This window comes from Pezoporus flaviventris, unplaced genomic scaffold (assembly GCF_033815535.1).
Source record: "Pezoporus flaviventris isolate CSIRO_AGI_PZ_B2104156 unplaced genomic scaffold, CSIRO_AGI_Pfla_v1 ptg000002l, whole genome shotgun sequence".
In the NCBI taxonomy this organism is placed as follows: Eukaryota; Metazoa; Chordata; class Aves; order Psittaciformes; family Psittacidae; genus Pezoporus; species Pezoporus flaviventris.
In genome coordinates, this window is record NW_026892550.1 from 90657251 (window position 1) to 90678197 (window position 20947).

At 48.0% G+C, this 20947-nt stretch overlaps 1 protein-coding gene across 3 annotated transcripts in view; it reads left to right on the forward strand.

Annotated features, from left to right (window-relative positions):
* The first annotated feature begins 593 nt into the window (after positions 1-593).
* The window catches only part of ABTB3 (ankyrin repeat and BTB domain containing 3), a 170672-nt gene continuing 150318 nt past the window's right edge, over positions 594-20947 (forward strand). For all 3 annotated transcript variants that reach the window (XM_061445066.1, XM_061445067.1, XM_061445068.1), the window contains exon 1: positions 594-1792. In XM_061445066.1, coding sequence (XP_061301050.1) covers positions 841-1792 — 952 coding nt within the window. In that variant the 5' untranslated portion in view covers positions 594-840. The remainder of the gene's footprint in view (positions 1793-20947) is intronic.

Consider the following 20947-nt stretch of genomic DNA (forward strand, 5'->3'; position numbering starts at 1 on the left):
TCTTGACAGTCTCATGCTATTTGTGTGTATGCCGGTGCTCCCTTTCTTCTGTTTATAGTAACATCAGGAAACTCCTGCTGTGAAAAACGAGGGAGGGCTGGAGCGGGACGCCGGTTTACGCGCCTGAGCGGCGGCTGTGCTGGATGTAATGGAAACGTGCTTCACACCTTGCGGAGCCGGGGGGCACAGAGGACGCGGTTGGCCACATTCCGCCCCGCGCATCGCCACGCACCCGGCTGGGCCAGCGCCGGACTAATGTGGTCATCTTCGGGGCGCACAAAACCCGCGCCTTCGGAGGGGAACTGGACCGCGGGTTCCTGCCTGCGCGCAGGCTGCGGCCCGGGCGGGGCCCCGCGTCACCTGGACACGCCGGGGACAGCGAGCGGGACAGGGCCGCGCCCCTCGCTGCGCGGGGCTGCGCGGAGTGGCTCCGCGCCCCGCGGAGCTGCGGGGAGGTTCGGTCAGGCGCAGGGTGCAGCCCCATTGGCCGCCAGGCACGGTGTTTTGCATGTCTCCGCCCCCCGCGCCGCCCCATTGGTTGAGAGCCGGAGGCGCTTTGCATGGCCCCGCCCTCCCCGCGCCGCCTGGCCGGCGCTGTGCTGCGGTGCGGTGTCGGGCCGGCGGCGCGGCGCAGTGCAGGAGCGGGAGCTTGATCTGGGGGTAGGGCGGCGGGCAGCACCGCCGCTTGGTTGGAGTCTGGCGGAGCGGCAGTAGCAGCAGCCTCTGTCCGGCGGAGTGAAGCGAAGCGGCCGGTGGGTCTCGCTGTTCTCCTCCCCTTTTCCGCCTTTCCTGTGAGCCGCTCCCCGCCCGGGTCCCGCGGGTGCAGCATGAAGTGCAGCGATGGCCCGGAGAGGTAAGACGGCGGTGAGGACGCTGGAAGACCTGACGCTGGACTCCGGGTATGGTGGCGCGGCGGACTCGGTGCGCTCCTCCAACTTGTCGCTGTGCTGCTCGGATTCGCACCCCGCGTACCCCTATGGAGGAAGCTGCTGGCCGCACCTAACTGACTCCATGCACAGTCGGCACAACAGCTTCGACACTGTCAACACCGTCCTAGCGGAAGACTCCGAGGTGCTGGACTGCGCGGGGCAGCAGTGCTCCCGGCTCCTGCCCGACCTTGAGGAGGTCCCCTGGAGCCTGGAGGAGGTGGAGGCGCTGCTGCTGCCCCCGTCGCGCCGGGAGCCGCGGGCGCCGGCCGCCGCCGCCGCCAGCCCCGGGAGCCGGGATGCGGCGGCGCGACTCTCGACGCTGGTGAGCCGGGCGCTGGTGCGCATCGCCCGGGAGGCGCAGCGGCTGAGCCTCCGCTTCGCCAAGTGCACCAAGCACGAAGTGCGGAGCGCCATGGAGATCGTCCTGGGGTGGACGTTGGCGGCCCGCTGCACATCGGCCGCCCTGGGTGCCCTCTCCCTCTACAACATGAGCAGCAGCGGCGGCGACCGCTTCAGCCGCGGCAAGTCGGCGAGGTGCGGGCTGGCCTTCTCCGTGGGCAAGTTCTACCGGTGGATGGTGGACAGCCGCGTGGCCCTGCGCATCCACGAGCACGCCGCCATCTACCTCACCGCCGGCACCGAGAGCCTCTTCCGCGACATCCATGCGAGGGTGCTGGCCGGCCCCGCCGCCCCGCTCCCGCCGCCCGGCCGCCCCCCGGCCACCTCCGCCACCCCAGCCGAGAAGGAGAAGGAGGCGCCCCGGTTCACCCTGGAGGCGCTGGAGCAGACGGTCAACAACGACCCCGAGCTCTGGGGCTTGCTGCAGCCCTACCAGCACCTCATCTGCGGCAAGAACGCCAGCGGTGAGTGCTGCCGCGGGGCAAGACCGGGGGCCACCGACCACCTGTTGCGCCGGGGCGGGACCGGGCGGACCCCCCCATCCCTCGGCGGGCGTCCGTTTCTTCCGTCCCAACGGGCGCGGGGCGGGCGAGGCACCTGCCGCCGGCGACGGGGTGGCCGGGGGAACGGAGGGGTGGGTTTGCCCCTTCCTGGTGGTGCCCGACGGAGCGCGGGGAAGGGGCTGCCGAGCATGCCCTTCTGGCTCTGCCGGGGCTGCCTGCGGGACTCTGTGTGTGTGTGTCAGTGTTTAGGAGCTGCTGGCTGGGGTGCGGCGAGGGCCGGGTGATAGACATCGTTCGGAGCTTCAATTTTCCACAGGAAATGGCAGAAGCGCAGCTGAGCGCTCGCAAGCGAGATCAAACTTTGTTACATATGCAGTGGTTTGGCCAGAGATTGCGTGGTTGGCGCTGAAATGCAGTCTTTCTGGACAGATTTCATTCATGTTGCTGCTTGTTTACCCAGAGCTTGACACAGATGCAACACGGTGATGCATCAGTATCCTGGGGATTTTTTCTTTTCTTTTTTAAACAAAGAGCTCGATATTTTTCAGTTAGCGTTCAGTACAGCAACCAAAGTTGACGTTTCTTATTTCAGCTCCCTGTTTGTCAGGGAAAGGAAGATGGAATGAGCCACATCTTGGAGAGTCGGAGTTGAAATCTGGTGTTTTCCTGCTAGCGTCTCCTAAGCGTGCACAGGCACATGCAAACACTTTTATTAAGCTTGAATACAAAATACCTGTCAAGCTGAGATGCAAATATTGACGGGTGGTAGGGGGGTAGGAACTGGGAGAACAAGGATAACTGGAAGCCTAGATCAGGTCTACAGATAAGCCCTGTTAAGTTTTTACGGCCACAGAGGATGCATTACAGCTAATTATCTATTGTGTTAAGACACCTTCTCTCCCATAAGAGACCCAAAGGAGAATGCCAAGTGGGAGCAAAAGAAAGGGGCAAATCCTCTTCCCCGGTGTGAATTGATGCGGCTCCGTCACATTCCTCTGGTGGTTCTACTCCATCTGAGGATGCCCTCCCCAGAGGCTACTGAGCCTCCCTCCTCTCTCCCAGTGCATCTCCTGGCAGGGACATGGGTCGCAGGGCGCTGTGCTTGACCCTGGTGTTGCAGGATGAAGCCTTCCCCAGGAGTACCCCGCTGTTTTTTCCTGGTCTGTGTACCAGGAGCCCTGGTACTGTGCCTGTAGGTTTCAGATGGCACTGTGTTGCGTTTCTGACATTGCAGCACTGCCTGTGCAGGCTCCTTCATACTGAGCCTTTCATTTTGTTTTGCGGCTCTCTCTAACTCCCTCTGTATCAGCTCAGTGGGTTTAAATGAACTTCATCCTGACCCTCATGGATCTTCCTTCCAGGGACATGATTCAGAGTTTTCATCTCCATTTTGTTGTAGCTTTACCTGGCACAAATCTCCTTGGTAGCTCAGTCCTGACTCGAGCAAATGGCATTTTCTCAGATGTTCCAATCAGACCCTAGCAAGTTGTCCATTTTGTTTTGCCTCTCTCCCTGTGTCATTATGCTTTCTATACAAATGACTGTAATGTTGGTTTGCTTTTTACCATCTTGCAGTATGTAGTTTGGCATCCTGTTATATATATTTAGAGTTACAGGTGCAAACGAGTCAGGCGTTCTTGTTATAAAAGCCATTTTTTATTGCTGTTTACATTTATTTAGATTTAATCCAAGGACGCGTTGCTTGCTCTGAAGTACTTTAATGGCAACTAAAACAGCCATTATAAACCATTAAACACATCAGCCTGTTTCTTCACCAGTGAGATATGTATCTGTTTATACAGTCCTCACCATTTTGATGTCTGAGTGCTCCATGGTTGGTTTCCTTCTCAGGCACTTAAAAAGTGGGGAATTCTGATGGGAGAGATTATTTGACCTGCTTGAAACTATTTGGGCAATCTGTGGTAGGAGGCTAGGAGTGCTGGAAGCTACATCTCTATACAGTGGCATAACCACAAATTCATCCTTCCTCTCTGCTCAGAACTTGAAACACCATGATAAAGCAACTTAATAGGTGGCAGACTTCTTGCGTTTCTCTGCACTGCTACAGGAGAAGACACAGGGCTTGTACTCTGGAGGTTCAATAAGTCAGGGTGCCATTCCCCAGCTGAGTGGCACATGGACGCAGGTGCTGAAATCGATGGATTTGGTCCATCTGACATGGATGAGAAGTGGTGGCAGGGTCCTTTCTGGAGGTGTCATGGCCAATATAATTTGGGGGGGGGGGGGGGGGGGAGAGAGAAAGCTATGCAAAAGCAGCCATCCTAGCTGTTTCTCTTTCTAGCAAGCAAATGTCAACCCTTCCAAAATTTTCTGGGCTAAATTCAGTACCCTGAATTCTGTCCAGGCAGTGAAGCAGGCAACCTGTGAAGAATATGGGTATGTGAGGAGCGTGAGTTTGTGCATGATGTAGTCTGCGATTGCTCTAAGACAGTTTATGAACACAAGTGTCGGGGAAGATGTTCTGAGGATCTGCAAGACACAAACCAGCTTTTCAGGGCTTCCCCATCGGCTGTGCAGAGCATTTAGTGGTTTTAGCTGAGGTTTTTTAGCCTGGTGTCATACCCAGTCATCTTGGAAGCTGCTGAATAAGATCAGTATTGCAAGATAACCTTCTCCTGCCTATAAATGATGGTCACATGCCTTCAGACAAAGTCTGAGCTGGTTCTTTTAGTGGGTGCTTCAGCCTGTTGGGCTCATCTTGGGTGTGTCTGGCCCGAACTTAGACAGTGGCCCTGATGGGAGCCCCATTCTCTGACAGATACCTGTTCATTCCTTGTGCAGGGTGAAGGCATATGGATGAAGGTGGTGGCACTCCTTCCTTTGTGCAGCAGACCACACCTCCTTGATAAGCCTCTTGATAACCTCTTATGTGGGACTGGGGTAGGGATGACAAAGGAGAATCAAGCAGTGGCATCTGGAGCAAGATGCTGGAGTATGCCAGCAGCTGCTGACATCTTGTCTGAGCCTATCCCAGTTACTATATCAGAAAGAATAGAGCTTAAAAGCACTCTGAGGTAGTAATTTCCCCCTCTTCCTCCTCCCCACCCCAGATTTTAATGTCCTGGTTGAATGAAAATTAAAAACTTTACATTTGGGAGTTCATTTGGTGCTCAAATGTTTCAATTATGAGCTCCATCCTAATGGCACGGTACACGTTTTACATCCCGTAACAGTCGCGTGGGGTGTTATTTCCCTTGAAATAGTGGGAGCAAAATATTGTGTACTCAATGAAAGGCAGTAAAAGCTGGCACCTCTGTGGTTTAAGCTATATTATTTCCGTTTTCTTATTGCTCATCAAACCCGTACTTTCAGGCCTGATTTGGGAGCTGGATGGCTGAGAAGTTTCCCTAGGTCTGGGATCTACCGCGAGTTGTAGAAATAAGCCCATGCATTTAATTTTCACAGGGGATGCTTGGATGGCAGATCCAAGCAGCTCAAAGTCACCTATGCTGTATTACAAAGGTCCTCTTATACCAGGTGGAGGAATGGTATTAGACAACACTTAGGTTAATATAGAACTTTGGAAACATGTTGTTCCCATTTCAGTCTTAAGAGTCTCCTTATCTTGTGTGTCAGGACTGATGGTGGGAAGGGCAGAGGCTATAAGCAGGACATCCATGGAGCCAGGGAGGAGGTTTTGGAGGAGCAGTCAGTGTGCACAGCTCTGCCTTGTGTGTTTGTGTGCAGCTACTAAAAATAGTTATTTGGAACCCAACTGCATCCCTGTGGTTTCTTCCTATTTTTAATATTATTTAGAGAGGAAGACACAATGACCAGGAAGAAACCCGGGATTAGGTCAGGCTTGGCTGACACGTGTCTGCTAACCTCAGTTTAACCTCAGCCTCTTGTCCTAACCCCCACAAACTAAACGGACTCCAAGCAAATGAGCAATACCAGTGTATTAGCACAGCTTGACCAAATCTGTTAATGCTTTTAAGTTCTGATACATATGTATGCATACATGTGTGTTTATAGAGACCATATCCTCTTTTACTCATGAGCATACTGTTATCTGTTTGTTACTTCTCTGCTTTCTATTGTAATTGAACCATTCAAGATGCTATTACGTCTCTTGGGGCAACATGAAAATCAATCTAAAACTTATTCAGCCAGGATGATAGAGGAATATTTGGGCACAAAATAGAATTTCATGCCTTTTTCTTGGGCTTTTTTTAACTGCGGTTTCAAGAACATTCCCTTCTCCCCCTTAAGCTTTCAGAGTAAAACAAACCCTGAAATACAGTTTCAAGTTTCTTATATATGCTTGTATGTTATACTTAGAGGTCCCTGTTACTATGTTTCTCCCCATCTGTTCCTGGGCACTTGAGTCCCTGGCTGAGAGGTTAACGCAAGTAGCGGTACAACCGGTGATGTGTGTCTTTGCTCTATTCTCTTACCTGACAATCCCTCAAGCAAACTGCTGCAGCCTCTCTGAATACATTGTGAATTTGTTCCCTCTTTGGGTGGGAGGGAGAGTTGCCTGGCCAAAGGGCAGGAGGTTGTGCCTGATTGTGGCTTGTGGCCACAAATGCTGATGAGACCTGGAATGGCAGTGGAGAAATTGTGCTCCTTTCCTGGAATGCTATGGGTTGCTTTAACACCCAGTGTTAAGCAGGAGCAGGACAGACTGAGAGCTCAGCATGTGTACGCTTATTGCAGACCTCCATTACCTCACAATGGTGAGACTGTGAAGTACAGATTTGACTGGCAGGCTCACAAAGGTTTGTTTCCCTCTGAACATTTTTGTTCATATAGTTTGATTCAGTTATGAGTATAACATTAAGAAAAAAGTCCCAGAAATGGTTATACTAGCAACACCCATAATAATCATATTGGCATACATCAGCTTTATGATTATTCCCCTTGTCATGTTGGAAAGTACCTTAATAGCAGTTATAGCCACTCTAAGGAGTTTTAGGGCTGCAGCTAAACACTTAGGTTCTGATGCAAGCAAGGCTTTGGAATAATGATTGGAAAATATGATTATATACACAAGAAGCATAATTTTATCAGTATATTGTGTTCCTGGCTGAAAGCTAACAGGTCTCATGTGGTCTTTCATCCCTCTTGTGAGTGGGTGACACAAGGTGCAGATGCCTTTCCCTAATGCTTCTGCAAATGCTCTCTGTTCTATAACTGCTCATGGAATCATAGAATGGTTTGGGTTGGAAAGGACCTTAAAGTCATCCAGTTCCAAACCCCTGCCACGGGCAGGGACACCTTCGCTAGATCAAATTGCTCCAAGCCCTGTCCAGCCTGGCCTTGAACACTGCCATGGATGGAGCATTCACACCTTCCTTGAGCAGCCTGTTCCAGTGTCTCACCACAGAAGTTACTCAGTTACTTTGAGTGAAAAAGACACCGTGGTTAATGTGTTGGCATTTGTGCAGTGCTTATTGAACCAAGCTGTTGGTTATCAGTAAGAAGTCTTCCATGTCATCCAGAGTAAATACCTAGTGGTGCACAGCCTGGGGACATCAACAGCTTGGAGCTTTTCTCCCTTGTCCTGAACAGGGATTGAGTTCTCCCTCAGAAGTCAGAGGAAAGCATTATGGTCTACCCCCCTGACCTTGCCTCCAGTGGAGGTGTAAAAGGAGAAAGCCACACTTGATTAGTTGACACCAGAGCAAAAGAGAGCTGATTTCTGGAGTGTGTGAGTGCCTGTAGTAATTTGCTCTGGCCAGTGTGTAGTGCAGAAAGAGTAGGGTCTCCTTTCAGATGGCTTCCTGAAACTAGCAGCTTCCATCCAAAATATCTCTGTGGCTGGCCCAGTAGAGGCTGTACAGAAAAAGCAAGGAGGAGATGGATGAGGATGTTCATCACCAAGATGTGCTCTCTTCCTGCGAGGATGATGAGTAGCAGCGCTGCTGCTGTTTGTGTCCTTGAGCAGCTTGGTTTTCTGTGCACTAGCAGGGGCCAGGGTGGGTGTTTGGATCCCTGTGAACAGTGGACTGGTTCTGATCTCTCCTTTAACACCAAGTATTAGTATTAGCTGCTGGACAGAGAAGTGAGCAGCTGCTTGGTGTTGTAGGCTGACTTTTCCAATGCTTTTGTCTCCTAAATCTTCTGACCAAAAGCTATTTACTGCACCATCTCTGTATAAATCTGTAATTGTTACGTACCTGGTAAGTGTATTAAAGATTTTAAAAGACATACACATGGAGACAGAATTCCCCCAGAGCTTGTGCAGCCAGCTTGCTCTCTGGTTACTTTGTCAGAGGTGTTCAGTTGGGCAGCCTGAAAAAACACACAGACATTATAGAGGACTATGCCACCCAAAGCCTCAAATGCAGCTCTTGATCTGTCCTTGCTTTCAGGGATTTCCTATAACAAAGAGTTTCTATCAGTGGGTTCAGCATGGCTGCATTTGTCTGCCAGTGCGTAAGCTTCCCATTTCCCAAAAGGTAATACAGCAATCCTGCTGTTGTAGGCTGTGAGGAGGTAGAATCTGGTGGCCATAAAGCTACATCTCTCCCCTGTAAGAACAGGAGAGAGGACACCATCGATCAGGTGAAATGAGTCAGTGAGAAGGCAGTTGTAGGCTTGTTTTGATAGCAGGAGTGAGGGGTAAGTTTCTGGGAGGAGTTGAGCGCAAGGAGCTATCATTGGTGTGGATCCATTCAGCAGCATGGATGGGGCACAGGCACTTATGCCTATACCTTGCAGAGGCTTGTCTTTGTTATTTTAATTAACTTAAGCTGTTACACTGCACTGATGCTTTTGAATCATCACACGACCTTACCATGGCAGTTTGTGGGTAAGGAGGAAGTTGCACAGCATGGCTTATGGGACGTGACCATTTCCTTGGGCTCCATTCCAGCAGTGCTTGTCATCTTGGTGGTATTTTATTCTATTCCTTGATTCCTACGCTCAGTTCATTGTAAGCAGTACCCTTTTGTGGTGCAATTGTTACTGGGTACGACCAAGGAGGTTTTAGAGTATGGTACTGTATGGGGGCTGTTGGCATCCTGCAGTAAATACATGGACCAGCTTGATGGCTGAGAAGCTGCTTGGGACACTTGCAGGTTCCCACAGGGATTTTCTTGGCTCATCACTGATAAGGAAAAGAAATTGGTTTTGACTTGATTTAAATGATACCGGATTGGTAATAGAGAAGAAAATTAGACCTCTCCTATCAACAGGCTTTGGGAAAGGTAATTGTGCCCATGATGGACTGAGCTGGCAGAGGTGGGTAAGGGAGCAAGGATGGACTCATTCACCAGATCATTTAAAAGCACAGTGTTAAATGGCATCCTACTTGTTAAGATAATTTTGGGACAGATTCTGGTCATGGTGCAAATGTATGCGTGTGGTGGTGTGTTGTCAGTGAACAAACAGATCTGCTTGGTGGGAGCTTTGGTGGCATGATGCTTGAGGAATGGGCTCTTCCTGCTGTTGTGCTGAAGGCAGTAATGGCTGTTGATAGTGGGGTCTTTCAAAAGCTACATGGAAGCGCAGGAGAACATGTATAAGCTCTTTTCCCCTGGTGTCGTAAGGCAGCTGAAAGCAAAAGTGCAGGGAGGGATCCGTGTTGCAGGATGTGTGGGATGTGGGATGCTCGCCAGGAGATAGGAGTGCATGGAGGCGTTGCAGCCGAGCCGGGAGGGACGGGTAATACCTTTGGGTCAGCAAATTCACAGCCTGCTCCCAGAGCCCTTACATGGATAGATCTTGCTCATGTGAACAGCACATGGATTTCCCATGGCATAGAGGTCTCAGGAATGAGTCATGAGTGAGCAGGCGAACAGGAACCCCCGAGAAGATTAGAGAAGAGGCCTCTTCAAGGACCGGATTTCTGTCCTCGAGTGCTGTGGAGTAACACCTGGACCTGTGAGAGTCTGAGGCTTTAAAATTAATAAAAACACCCTGCTTTAAAATTGCACTGGTATGAAATATTGCTCCCAGGTGGGGGAAGTGAACAGGGCCAGGGTTGCAGCAAGGGGTATGGTGAATGCATTTGCATTTTCGAGGCAGTTAAATAACTGGAGGAAACTTTGCATCCCGCAGTGTTTCACAGTTTCTCTGGCCCTGTGGTATTCTTGGATAAACACTGCTGGGCTGTTGTGCCTTTGCTAATGTATTGTGTTTGGCTGCGAACAAGGAACTAAAGTGAGGGAAAGTCAACTTTCTCTTGCTGAGCAGGTCTTGTGAGCCTCTCTCCAGTATATTATCAGGCAGGGATTTGGAAAAATAGAGGTGGTGAGGCTGTGAGCCGTATCCAGTCCCCAGAGTGCAGGTCCTTTGCCCTAGGTGAAGCATCAAAGCAGAGGATGTGGCTGATAGCAAGGGAAGCTGCCACTGGGTAGGCAGGCCTGGTGCCTGGGGACTGATGCTGGACTCCCAGCCCTGTGGTGGGGAGTGCTGCCAGCAGAAAGGAGAGAGATTTCAGAGGCTGGAGCAATTTTGGGTACCCATTGAGGTGCTTTTTGTGGAGGATCCCGAGAGGATTTCTTTGTTGCATGCCAGTGTATCACAGAAAATTAGTGGCACTGAGTCATTCACTGTAAGTTTAGGTAGGTAGATGATTTTGCTCTGGGTTGCAGTATAGTGAACAAAACTTCTAGGGGCTTCTAGGGGCTAATGCAGTGTTGTAGTCCTTGGCTGGGCAAGGACTGTTCCCACTGATTTCGGTGGTGAGGGTGGTCTGTCAAATGCCAGAATGAGATGTTGCATTTGGTAATAAATTAAAGAAAAACTCCCGAGTCAAAGCTGTAGACCCAGGTTTAGTTTTGCTAAAAACCAGCTTTTTCAAACCCGAAGATCAATATTAGATACTTATTCCCGTTTTTGTTTTCATTGTTCTAGTGATTCATGGTGATGGTTTTAAACTAAAAGAGGGGAGATTCAGGCTGGTTATGAGGAAAAAAATCTTTACCCTGAGGGTGGTGAAGCACTGGCACAGGTTGCCCAGAGAGAGATGGTGGATGCGCCATCCCCGGAGACCTTCAAGGCCAGGCTGGATGTGGTTCAGGGCAACCTGATCTAGTTGAAGATGTCCCTGCTCATTGAAGGGAGTTGGACTGGATGAGGTTTGAAGGTCTCTTCCAACTCAAACTGTGCTATGATTCTGTGGTTCTATGGTGTTCAGCTTGAAGACTGCTCAGCGCAGCCTGTAAGCCCTTGTGCTAACTGGCTAGCCTATTTCCGCTGGCCCACATGAGAAAACCCTAAAAATAGTCCAGCAGCATGTGTTTTCAAAAGTAAATTAGATTTTAAAAATAAGAGCTTCAGTTTAATTATCTGGCATGCTCTCAGTGAGGAGGAGGGGTTTCAAAATACGCAATTCCTTTAGCATGGAAAAAAACCTCCAAACCCAGTAACCCCAAACAAGCTGCCCCTCAGTAGTTAGACCCTGCTATTGTACTTTAACTAGTTCTTCACTATACCACTGTGCTCACACAAAAAATTGCCTTGTGCATCAAATGGTTTTGGATAGTGGGAACAGTTCTGCAAGCTGAGTTGAATGCAGGGCAGACAACAGCAGCATGCACTCTATTTCAAATGAAAAATTCCTGCCTGTGTGAATGCATATAATACCTTGCCTTCCATCTTAAAGAGCATGTTTGGTGAACCATGGGAAGATGAGCAGGAGTAATTTCAACTATTATGCAGGTTTAAATGGAGGAATGAGATAAACACCTGTCTAATGCAAAGGATGGTGAACTTACGTAGCAATGTTCTTGCAGCCGAAAGCTGGGAGCCAAGATAGGTAAGTCAGTGACGCTGTCTGTCTGATGTACATCAGCAGTTAAACTGTCGTGCCTGAATGTGTCTACAGCAAGATTAAATACAACAAGAGACAAATACCCTAGCCAAAGTTTATTCCCCCTTAAGCATGCAGTCTAATTGATTTTCATGAAGGATATGGGCTGTCACTTCTCTTCAACCCATAGAAACTGCCTATGTGTGGGATAATTGGCAGGTTTTATAAGGATACCTGTGGTGATGAGAGCCATCAAACCAGCAGGGCAGATGGGGATGCTGATGTCTGCCAACTCTACCTCCTCTCTGCTGACCAGGAATGTCACGAGGAGAGAAGGGCTGGAGACAGAGCTTGAGGTTGTGGAGAGACCAGGCAGTTATCAGAGGGGTGGAAAACCACCATGTTATCAGGGGTGGTGAGGTTCTATGGAGACACCTTTAATTACCACCTGAGTCGGTGTGAAGCAGGAGCTGGTGAGTCACAAGGTGTTTTCAAAGGTTTTGGGCTGGCCCTGAATGCTCAGGCATTGGCTGCTATCACAGCTGACTTCTCTTTCATTCTGAACAATTAGGTGCAGCCATGGCAAGGTTCCCTTTGGACCCTGCCTCCCTTACCCCTGCTTTTGTCACCTTGAGATCAGATGGCTCTGACTGGCCCAACCTAGCGCTATTCTTTGGGACTCCTTGGAATCGCCTGGAATGCCGATGCCTGCTTAATAGCTGGTTCTCATGCAAACAGTGCAAACACACCCAAACTGCAAAACTGGCTACAGAGCTAGTTGTTGAGCAAAGTTAGACCTGTACAGTGGAAAGGAGCTGCAAGGCCCATGGGCAGCTTGTCCAATCCATGTTGCATATTATGACTGCTGCCAAGGCATCCCTGGCTAGAGTGAGAATGTGTTATGGGCACACTGGGGTTGGGATTCATACCTCTGAGTTGGGTGAGCCCCTGGGAAAATGTCCATTTTGGGAACAGGATTTAAGGTAAGAGGGGTTGAGAAAATGAGGACTTCTTAATTTACTTCTCCACTTAACTGTGGCTTGGGGAGCATCATGGGTATGGGTTCTGATCTTGTTCCCTGTGGAGGTTTGCACTGCTGCTGGCACTGCACTGATACACTGAAATAGTTGTCGATATTTAAACACATGAGTGTTGGCCGTGGTGTAAGGAAAAATGAGAACAATTCAGCACCCCCATAGAACATCCTCTGAGCCTGGAGTAATTAGTTCAGTTTCAGTAGCCTCATTTCCAGAAAGAGATAGAATAGAGCAAACAGCAGAAATGATAATGAAAGCTGGGGAGCCCAAGGGGGATATTTCAGTACAGCGATAGCCAACTGGAGTGGCGTTATTTGGTCCAGAAAGAAGGCACCCAGGGGAAGCTGTGATTGCGCCATGCAAAAGACTGAGTGGCAAAGCGGGAGCTGATTTTATTGCAGAGAACCACGATGAAAGACTGAAAGAGAGTATACTTAAAATAACTCTAAAGAACCCTCTCCTTTTGCAACGTACTGGGGGGGGTTGTGGAGCTGGATACTGTAGGGAGTGACTGGGAAACAGTATGTCGGGGTTATGCACATGAAGGAGGCTGTTTCTAAAGGTTATATTGCTACTCTGCCTTACAGTCATAGTTGCAGAGGAAGTACTGTTTCATGTTTTAGCCCAGGCTTTGCTTGGATGGCCTTCCCAGGCATTACATATGGTGAGGCGGTTGTTTCTGGCCTTTCTCTACACTGCAGAACCATTCGCTGCTGACGGTGCACTGCAAACTGAGGCTCCTTCCTGCAATATTGCTCACACAAATAAACTTTATTCCTTTCAGTAGTCCTGTGAATGAGTAAGAGCCACAGGACTGAATGATCTACTGTTCTGAGCTCCTTTCATGATAACTTCTCTAGGTTTGCTTCTGCAGTTTTGACACTGGAAAATCTCCCTTCCCTCACTTTCATATGTGCTCCCAGCATTAGGAGTGGTGACCCTCTAGATATAGCTGCCTTTTTTCCCTCCTTTAGCTTCAAAGAAGTTTAGTATTTGCTTAAGAGTCTCGCTAATTTTCTGCATTCTGGCTTAATCTCTCTCAAATGCCTCTCTGAAAATAGTCTGTCCGGATGAGGTAAAAATATTCACTTGTCAAAGCAGAGTATTTAGAAATAGCTGTAATTTTGAGTTGTATCAAATAGAAACTCGTGCATTTGCATTTGATTAAGGACAGGTGTTTAACTTTTTGTGCAGCTGGGTTTGTTTGTAAGGTTGGCTGGAATTTTTGACCTACTGGAAAAAGAGCCCTCACTAAATCTGGCATCAGTGCTGCGGCGCTGTGAACTTGGTGTTCAGTAGGAAGAAGGATGCAAAGCATCGCTTCATTGCACTGGACTTTTGCATCAATAATGTAGTAACGTAATGACTTGGAGGGAAAATAATGGGCTCTAATGGTGTAACCAGTGTGTTTACTGATACTGTAGCACAATTAATTGTGGCTTTTTTGGAATTAAGTGCTGCAAACAATTTCTGTTAAAAATGGTTGCAGTGCATTCCAGCTTAGCCTCCTCCTTCCTGCAGGGAGGCTGGCGGCCTTACCCCATTCCCTTGGGATGATCTGCAGGAGAATAAAAATGGGCCTTGTTAACTGAAAATTGTGGAAGTGTTTCTCTGTTTATTGTCATGGAGCGCAAGAAGCTGGTGCTCTGCTTCCTCAGGCCTGTGTTTTGTGACTCTCCAGTAACCTGGGGTCTGACTTGGGGGAAGTGCCATGGAGGGGCTGTGGACTTGAAGGCTTTGTCCCTATGCCTTTCCCCATGGAACTGTGAATAACAGGGCTGAAGCCTTTCTAGTTAGTCTGAGAGGCTTTTGTGCTTCCTTGAGCACTGTACCCTCTGGGAATGGTTTGATCTCACCAGGAAAGGCAGCAAATATCCCCTTACGTGGTACCCAGTCATGGTGTGGGGAGGAGGCGCTAGGGAGCACAGAGCAAACCATGAGGCTGGTTGGGCTGCTGAGACAGTAGAGTGGACTCCAGGCTTTATTCAATTGTTATTTGTTTTTGTGGCCAAAACCCAGGGGTGCAGGGATGAAGGAGGGCTTTGTGCTTGGGTTGGATTGATGAAAACTTTTGCGACCTTTGCATCATTCCATCATTCAGAATACTCTTCTGTTGCTTTTCCAATACCTGACAAAGTTTCAGCTTGCTGCCAGCCTTCCCCTCAATGGAAGATCTGTTGTTTCCATAATATTTGAAGGAGCACAGTTGTCAGTGGCCATCCCTCTGGCCATATAGTCTTTGGCCAGAGCTGGTTGAAATCTGCATGTGATCTGGAAGGTTGCTGGGGTGGATGGAAGGACCAGCAGGCATGTGCAGCAATGAAGATCTCATTTTCTTAGAAAAAAGCTAAGAAATGCAACTTTCCATTTTGACAGATTTTTAGGAAATGGGTCTGCATTCATATTTCTTGTAAACTTACTGAACAGTCACCCTGGTGTCATGTACAGTAGACAGAGACCTACAGGAACTGCAGCTTGGGCTCCAAACATGGTGGTTTGTGGGCACCCCCAGGTTCCTGATGTCTTCAGCAGGTGAAACTCCCTGGTTTTGTGTCAGTGGGCTCCCAGATGTGTCCTGCTTGATTTGTTGTGTACTATTGACAGGGAAGGGAATCCAAAATAGAAGGGAATACATTCCTTGAAGCACTTTATAATGCACTTTTGTCCCCTAGTTTCAAACTGAACAGGATGTTTATGAAGGAATTTTCAGTGATGGTTGTTAGAAGATTTATTTTCTTGTTACAAAATGAAAGAACTCTTTAGTTTGATCTTCTAATTTGTTATAAAAGAGCCAAAAAAAGATATATTTAATCATTTCATAACCACACACTTTCAAAACTGTATTTATCTGATCTTTGTGTTGCAGAGGATAATTGCTTTTTTGTACAAAACAGTGTTTTCTGCTGGTGGGTTACTTGCTTTTTCGCATGTATGTAGCAGCTTTGTTTTAAAAAGACTGTGCCAGGGGGAGGTCATGGTTCAGTTCACAGAAGTGACAGTGTGCATTTGGAAAGTGGGACACTTTATGTAGCATAGAGAAGCAGCCATAGGTATCCGTGTGATGTGAACTTGGGACTGGCACTTACTGGGAAGATTCACCACTTTAATTACGTGAGAAGCTCACCCTTTCATGGGAATTTGCCACAATTTTGCTGGTAGCACTTTTCTGTTAATAAACATTTACCTCATTACTTGACGATGCTATGTACAGACAGCTATTTAATGTGTTGTAGACTACCTGTAGCCATAAGCCCCCATGGGCATAGTCAGCTAATGGTGGTGGAGGAGCTTCCTCCCCAGGAACAAGGGGGAGCTTCTCACATGCTTGGGCCAGAGGCCAGGCTTATTTTTTCTTACATTTTCTACATGAGTTTGGTGTCAGACTTCTTCCAAAGAGTACAAATTCATAATTTATTTTATTTATAGAGCTCTGTGATTTATACCCTGAGATATGTCTCAGCGGCTTCAAATTACAGACAAGTATGGAAATACTGGCTGATTTTTCACTTACCCTGTTCGTAGACTCCAAGCTGCAGGTTCAAGCCTAAAACTCAGCAGCTGGTAATGAAAATACAGTTCAGTTTCATGGCCTCCAGTCTTGCTGTAAACCTTTCCTAAATTCTGCTTCCTAATGTGTGATGAGGTTTGCTGCAGTGATCTTCCTTAGGCTTATTGCTGCTGTGTGAGAAAGCAACTTTAGCTGCATTTAGGTCAAATATGTCATCAGGCAGATCTAGTGGTTGAAGAATGGAAAAGTTCCATTGAAGTCAATATAGCTGTGTTAAAATAAAAATAAAACAAAACCTACTAAATGAGTCTGTGACCTGGTATCCTCTCAAGTTATTGAGAGTTGACCTAGAAAAGATACATACATACTTATGTTAATCACCGTGGTTTCTATTCCTGGAATTTTCTTTGTTGGAGGAAAAACTTCTCTTATATTTGAACTTCGATACAGTGCTTCCCTCCTTACACAATTTCCAGTGATACCAGCCTTTGTGTTTGAAATGGTGCTGTTGATGGAAGCTGTCCTTTCAACACACACACACTTGAAATGCCTCAAAATGAATGACTGATGTGGGCTCCAGCACATGGTATGTCACAGCTTTGGCATGCCACCCATTTGTGAGGGCAGCTTAAGGGATGCTATCCCAATCTAGCAAATACACCACAGCCCATTCATGTTGCCCACTGCCTTCTCCCAAGCGATTCTTCAACAGGGAGTAGTTTCAGACAGTCTTGCTGCCTCGGGGTACTGGATAAGTTGTCAGCTACTTGACAATTTGCCTCTGTTTTACATGTGTAAATGTAGTGTTGGGAAGCACCATCTCCCTAGAGCATGCACAAGCCAGCCTTATACTTGTGCATGTGTTTTAGTCTGGGGATGTTGAGGTTTGCTGTCACCTCACTGTGCAGGAGAGCACCAGAGGGTAGGTGCAGCTGTAACTACTTATGGCTGTAGTCAGTTTGGTGCCTCTCACTTCGGTGTAGCATCAGCTGCCAGACTGTGGGAGCTCTTTCCTCTGAGTCTTGAGAACCTGGAAAGGATGTAAAGCAGGGGTGGGTACTGCCTTCACATATGGAAATGGCATGTCTCCTGGCATGCCTGGCCTGGCTCAGTGCCCTGCTTCAGCCCTGGGTTCTGCCAGGTGGAAACCATGCAGAGCTATTGGGTAGTTGGGGGTCTTTGTGCACCCTTTTCCTAGTCATGAGGCTGCGGAGGCTGATGTGCCTGTTGAGATGCTCTGGTTGGTTTTTAGCTCTCTGTCTCTGTTAGCAGGACACCTGGCTTTAATGTTTGCAAAGACTGTATCTTGGAAGCTGAGTAGAAAACAAAAGCTCAAGTGCCTTGACTTTTTGATCTTCCTTGCAGAGACAGGCTGCTCCTTTCAGACCTGTGCTTTCTATAGACAGCCACTTCTGAAGTCTAGTCAATTCCAAAGAGCCAGAGCCAAACAGGAGGTCTTTGGGAGCCTTTCTGCTTGGAGGTGACCTTCAGTGCCAGCCCTGGCACTCTCCTCAGTGCTGAGAGGCTGGTGTGGTCCCATAGGAGGCTCTGTTGGGAGGTATTGGAATGCTTATTTTTTTCCGTGACTGCAGCAGGGCCTCTGCATCAGCACAGCAGCTGATGGCATTCAGAAACTCTGCACCTTTTTATGGCAGCAGAGGGAACCAGAAGGCTTAACGAGCCCTGTTGGCTTCTCCAGAAAAGGAAGGAGGGATTTATGTTGTTCTGTGGGCTTTTAAATAAAAACAATGAAAAGCCAAATATGTTTTCAGACTTGCGTGAAGTGAGTGTCTAAACTTAATGGAAACTGAGGGGAGATTTATGTGTCATCTGCTGTCCTGCACATACCTGTGTAATTCCTTGAGAGATGCCTGGGGGGAAGGATCGGCTTTGTGTTGCAGCAAATCTGTTCAGTGTTTGAGAGCTTCCCCAGCTATGGAGGCCGGCTGCCTATTTTTACCCACATGTATGCTGCAGGAAAAGAGGAAGGGTGGTTCTCAAACCACCTACCTCTCTCTTCAGTGTGTAAATAGTGGATTTGAAAGCAGTGTCAAAGTTAACAGTGGGTGCAGATGACATATAAAAGTGCTCTCCACTACTTGGCAGGAACAGGAGCTGCAGTGCATTTGACTGGAAGTGATAGCAGTGGCTACCTCTCCTAATGCACCCATAGCAGTGTCCCCTCTGCTGTCATTCCTCCGAGGCACTCTGTGACACGGCCTTTTGCCTGCATTGGTGCTATAAACCTCCCTAATGATGTCCAAGGCAACATTCCCAGGCTCTCCCAAGGAGCAGCTGCTTCACAAGGGTTCTGCTTTACCTCTAAAATTGGATTGTGAGGTTTCACTTAGAATCCACAGGCTGAGGCAAGTAGCGGGACTGATTTGGGGTTAACCATGAGATGTAACATCCAGTTTGGATGTTCCCTGGCCGTCACCGTGATGCATCCTTTGAATAAATCCCTTAAACCAAAACTGTGTGCTACATCGGGAGGTCTAACCTTGTTCTTCTTTCACTCAGCGGGAGGTTGTTGGAGTGACAGTGTCATACATCATGTGTGGTGTAGCACGTTACTAATCATTGTGCGTGGGCTCAGGCAGCTCCGTTCCATACATTCTCACCTCCATTTGTTTCTAATTAAGGGTTACCATGCTGGTGGTCTCTGGTGCTCCCCACATATCATTCGTAGGGTAGGCATCTACCAGAAACTGGTGTTTCCTTCAAATTAGAGCTACGCAGCCATCTCCCTCTTTATTCCCACAAAGATTCAAACTTCCCTGGCTTTACAAATGTGAAATGCCTACAAGCATAGCTGTGAAGAATTACAGGTAGCCACTTTTGCTGTGAAATGCAAAGGAAAGTTGGGAATGCCAGGATGTGCAGTACAATCCTGTCAAGAATGAAAAGATGGTTTGAAAAAGAAAGCATGGGTATACAGGATGAATTCTTGAAGGTGGACTGTAAAGTGCTTTCAAAATGGAATTGTCCCTTTAACAATATGCAAACAGCAGCAGGAAAGGGAGCATTTAGTCACATTCATTTTATTTTTTCTTAAAAAACCTCTGAAATTCTCCAAAACTGTAGCAGCAGGCTGTCCCTGCTGTGCTGCGGTGCACTAGAATGCTCTGATGTCCCTGGTACCCCACTGGGTGATTGATCTACCCCATACAGGTTTTGCACGGTGGTGATTGCATATTATGAGGATGGCACAGCTTAGCATGGCCTGTGATCGTAGTATTTTATATGCTTTTGAGAGAATGTATATGGCAGTGTTTTTAAAGATTGTGAAAAACTGTTGCTCTCTTTAAGCAGTATTTTTCCATCCTTCTTTCCAAATATGTCCTTTTTCCAGTGAGGAGAAAGGTGAAATGAGTGGAGATAATTGTCTTGGCCATATGGGCTGGCAAACCAAGTGGATGCACTTCATAGTCTGGTATTTTAATTTTCAAGTTTCTATCAGTGCTGCTGAAAATAGTTTGTTCTTTAGATACATTTTGTTCTGCTGCTTTGGAATGACGTGAAATGTGTCCATAGTGTTTTGCAGCTTCGAGCTTTTGCAGTTTGGTTTCTCATGGCCAAGTTGTCCCTGTTTTCTTTCAATAGCTTTTCTATCTCATCCTTCAGCTGGGCAAAAACTTGTGTTGTGCAGAGACAGTGGAGGAGACACAAAAGGTATTACCTAACTGGTGCCTCAAAACTTATCCTGGTAAATTTGATCTACTGGGCACGGTTGAATGGATTAGATGTAAACTTCAAATGTGTATAACATCTGACTAGCTTGGGAGGTTAAGGGATAAAGCAACTCACCACAGCAGCATTAATGGAGGAAGTGCAAATGATCTAGTATGAGTGTTTTTGCCTCCTCCTTCTGTGCTTCGTAAATGGTTGCTGAATACTTACCATGCACCAAATTAATTTGAAACATCATTGCACCGTGCAGCTAGTGACCATCTTGAGTAAGTCCATGTACTGTCTCTGAAGACACATGCTGATACAGGCTGAAAGTTACTAAAAACTGCATTTCTGAAAACTTTCCCTTCCTCTTAGCACTCTGCTTTCTCATGGCTGTGGCCTGCAAGAACCCCTGGTGTTGACCAAAACCCTGGAATACTGCAATGAAGAAGGAAGTCGAGGCTGATGCTCCTCCTGCACCTTGCTTGGTGATGCTGCATCACCTGGCTTCCTGGGGAGAGTGTTTACTCTTGGAGAAGCAGGAGTCTCAGGAGCTTCACTGAAAGTCAGGTAGAAAGAGATGTGGGGAGCAGCCCAGCTTTTGATAATCCCTGAGTAAGCCACCCGGCACCAGGTTTATTCCCTGAGTCGCTGACACAACAGTTGGAAATAGCCTCTCTGCAAGGCCCAGGACTTCCTGGGAAGTCAGGTTAAGGATAGATGTCCTGCAACTGCACTCCCTCAGCCTTCACTCTGGAAATGCCTGTCACCTCCAAGCAGTGAGGTGGGGGGTAGTAGTGGGGGAGAAACAACGTACTTTCACGAGGGCCGTGAACTCCATAAAGAATGGGTGAGCCTGAATAAACTTGTTTTCCCATTCCTGTCTTGACAAGGTAAGCTGCCTTTAAAACACACAGTGCACAGCAGGCACTTGTAGTTAGTTGCTCCTCCAAGAAACACAAATTACTGTGTTGTGGGCCTTTTGATTGACAGCTGCTGCGGCAGCCCTGGCCTGGCTTTGAAATTCCCTATACTTGCTGGAGTTATTGAGCAGGTCATGCAGAAGCTGTGGCAAACATCAGGCATTGGACTTGCAGTCAGTGCATCCCTTCAAAGCTAAAGGCACGATGGAGGTCCAGCCCCCTCCCATGTGTGTTAGACGCCGGTTGGGAGGC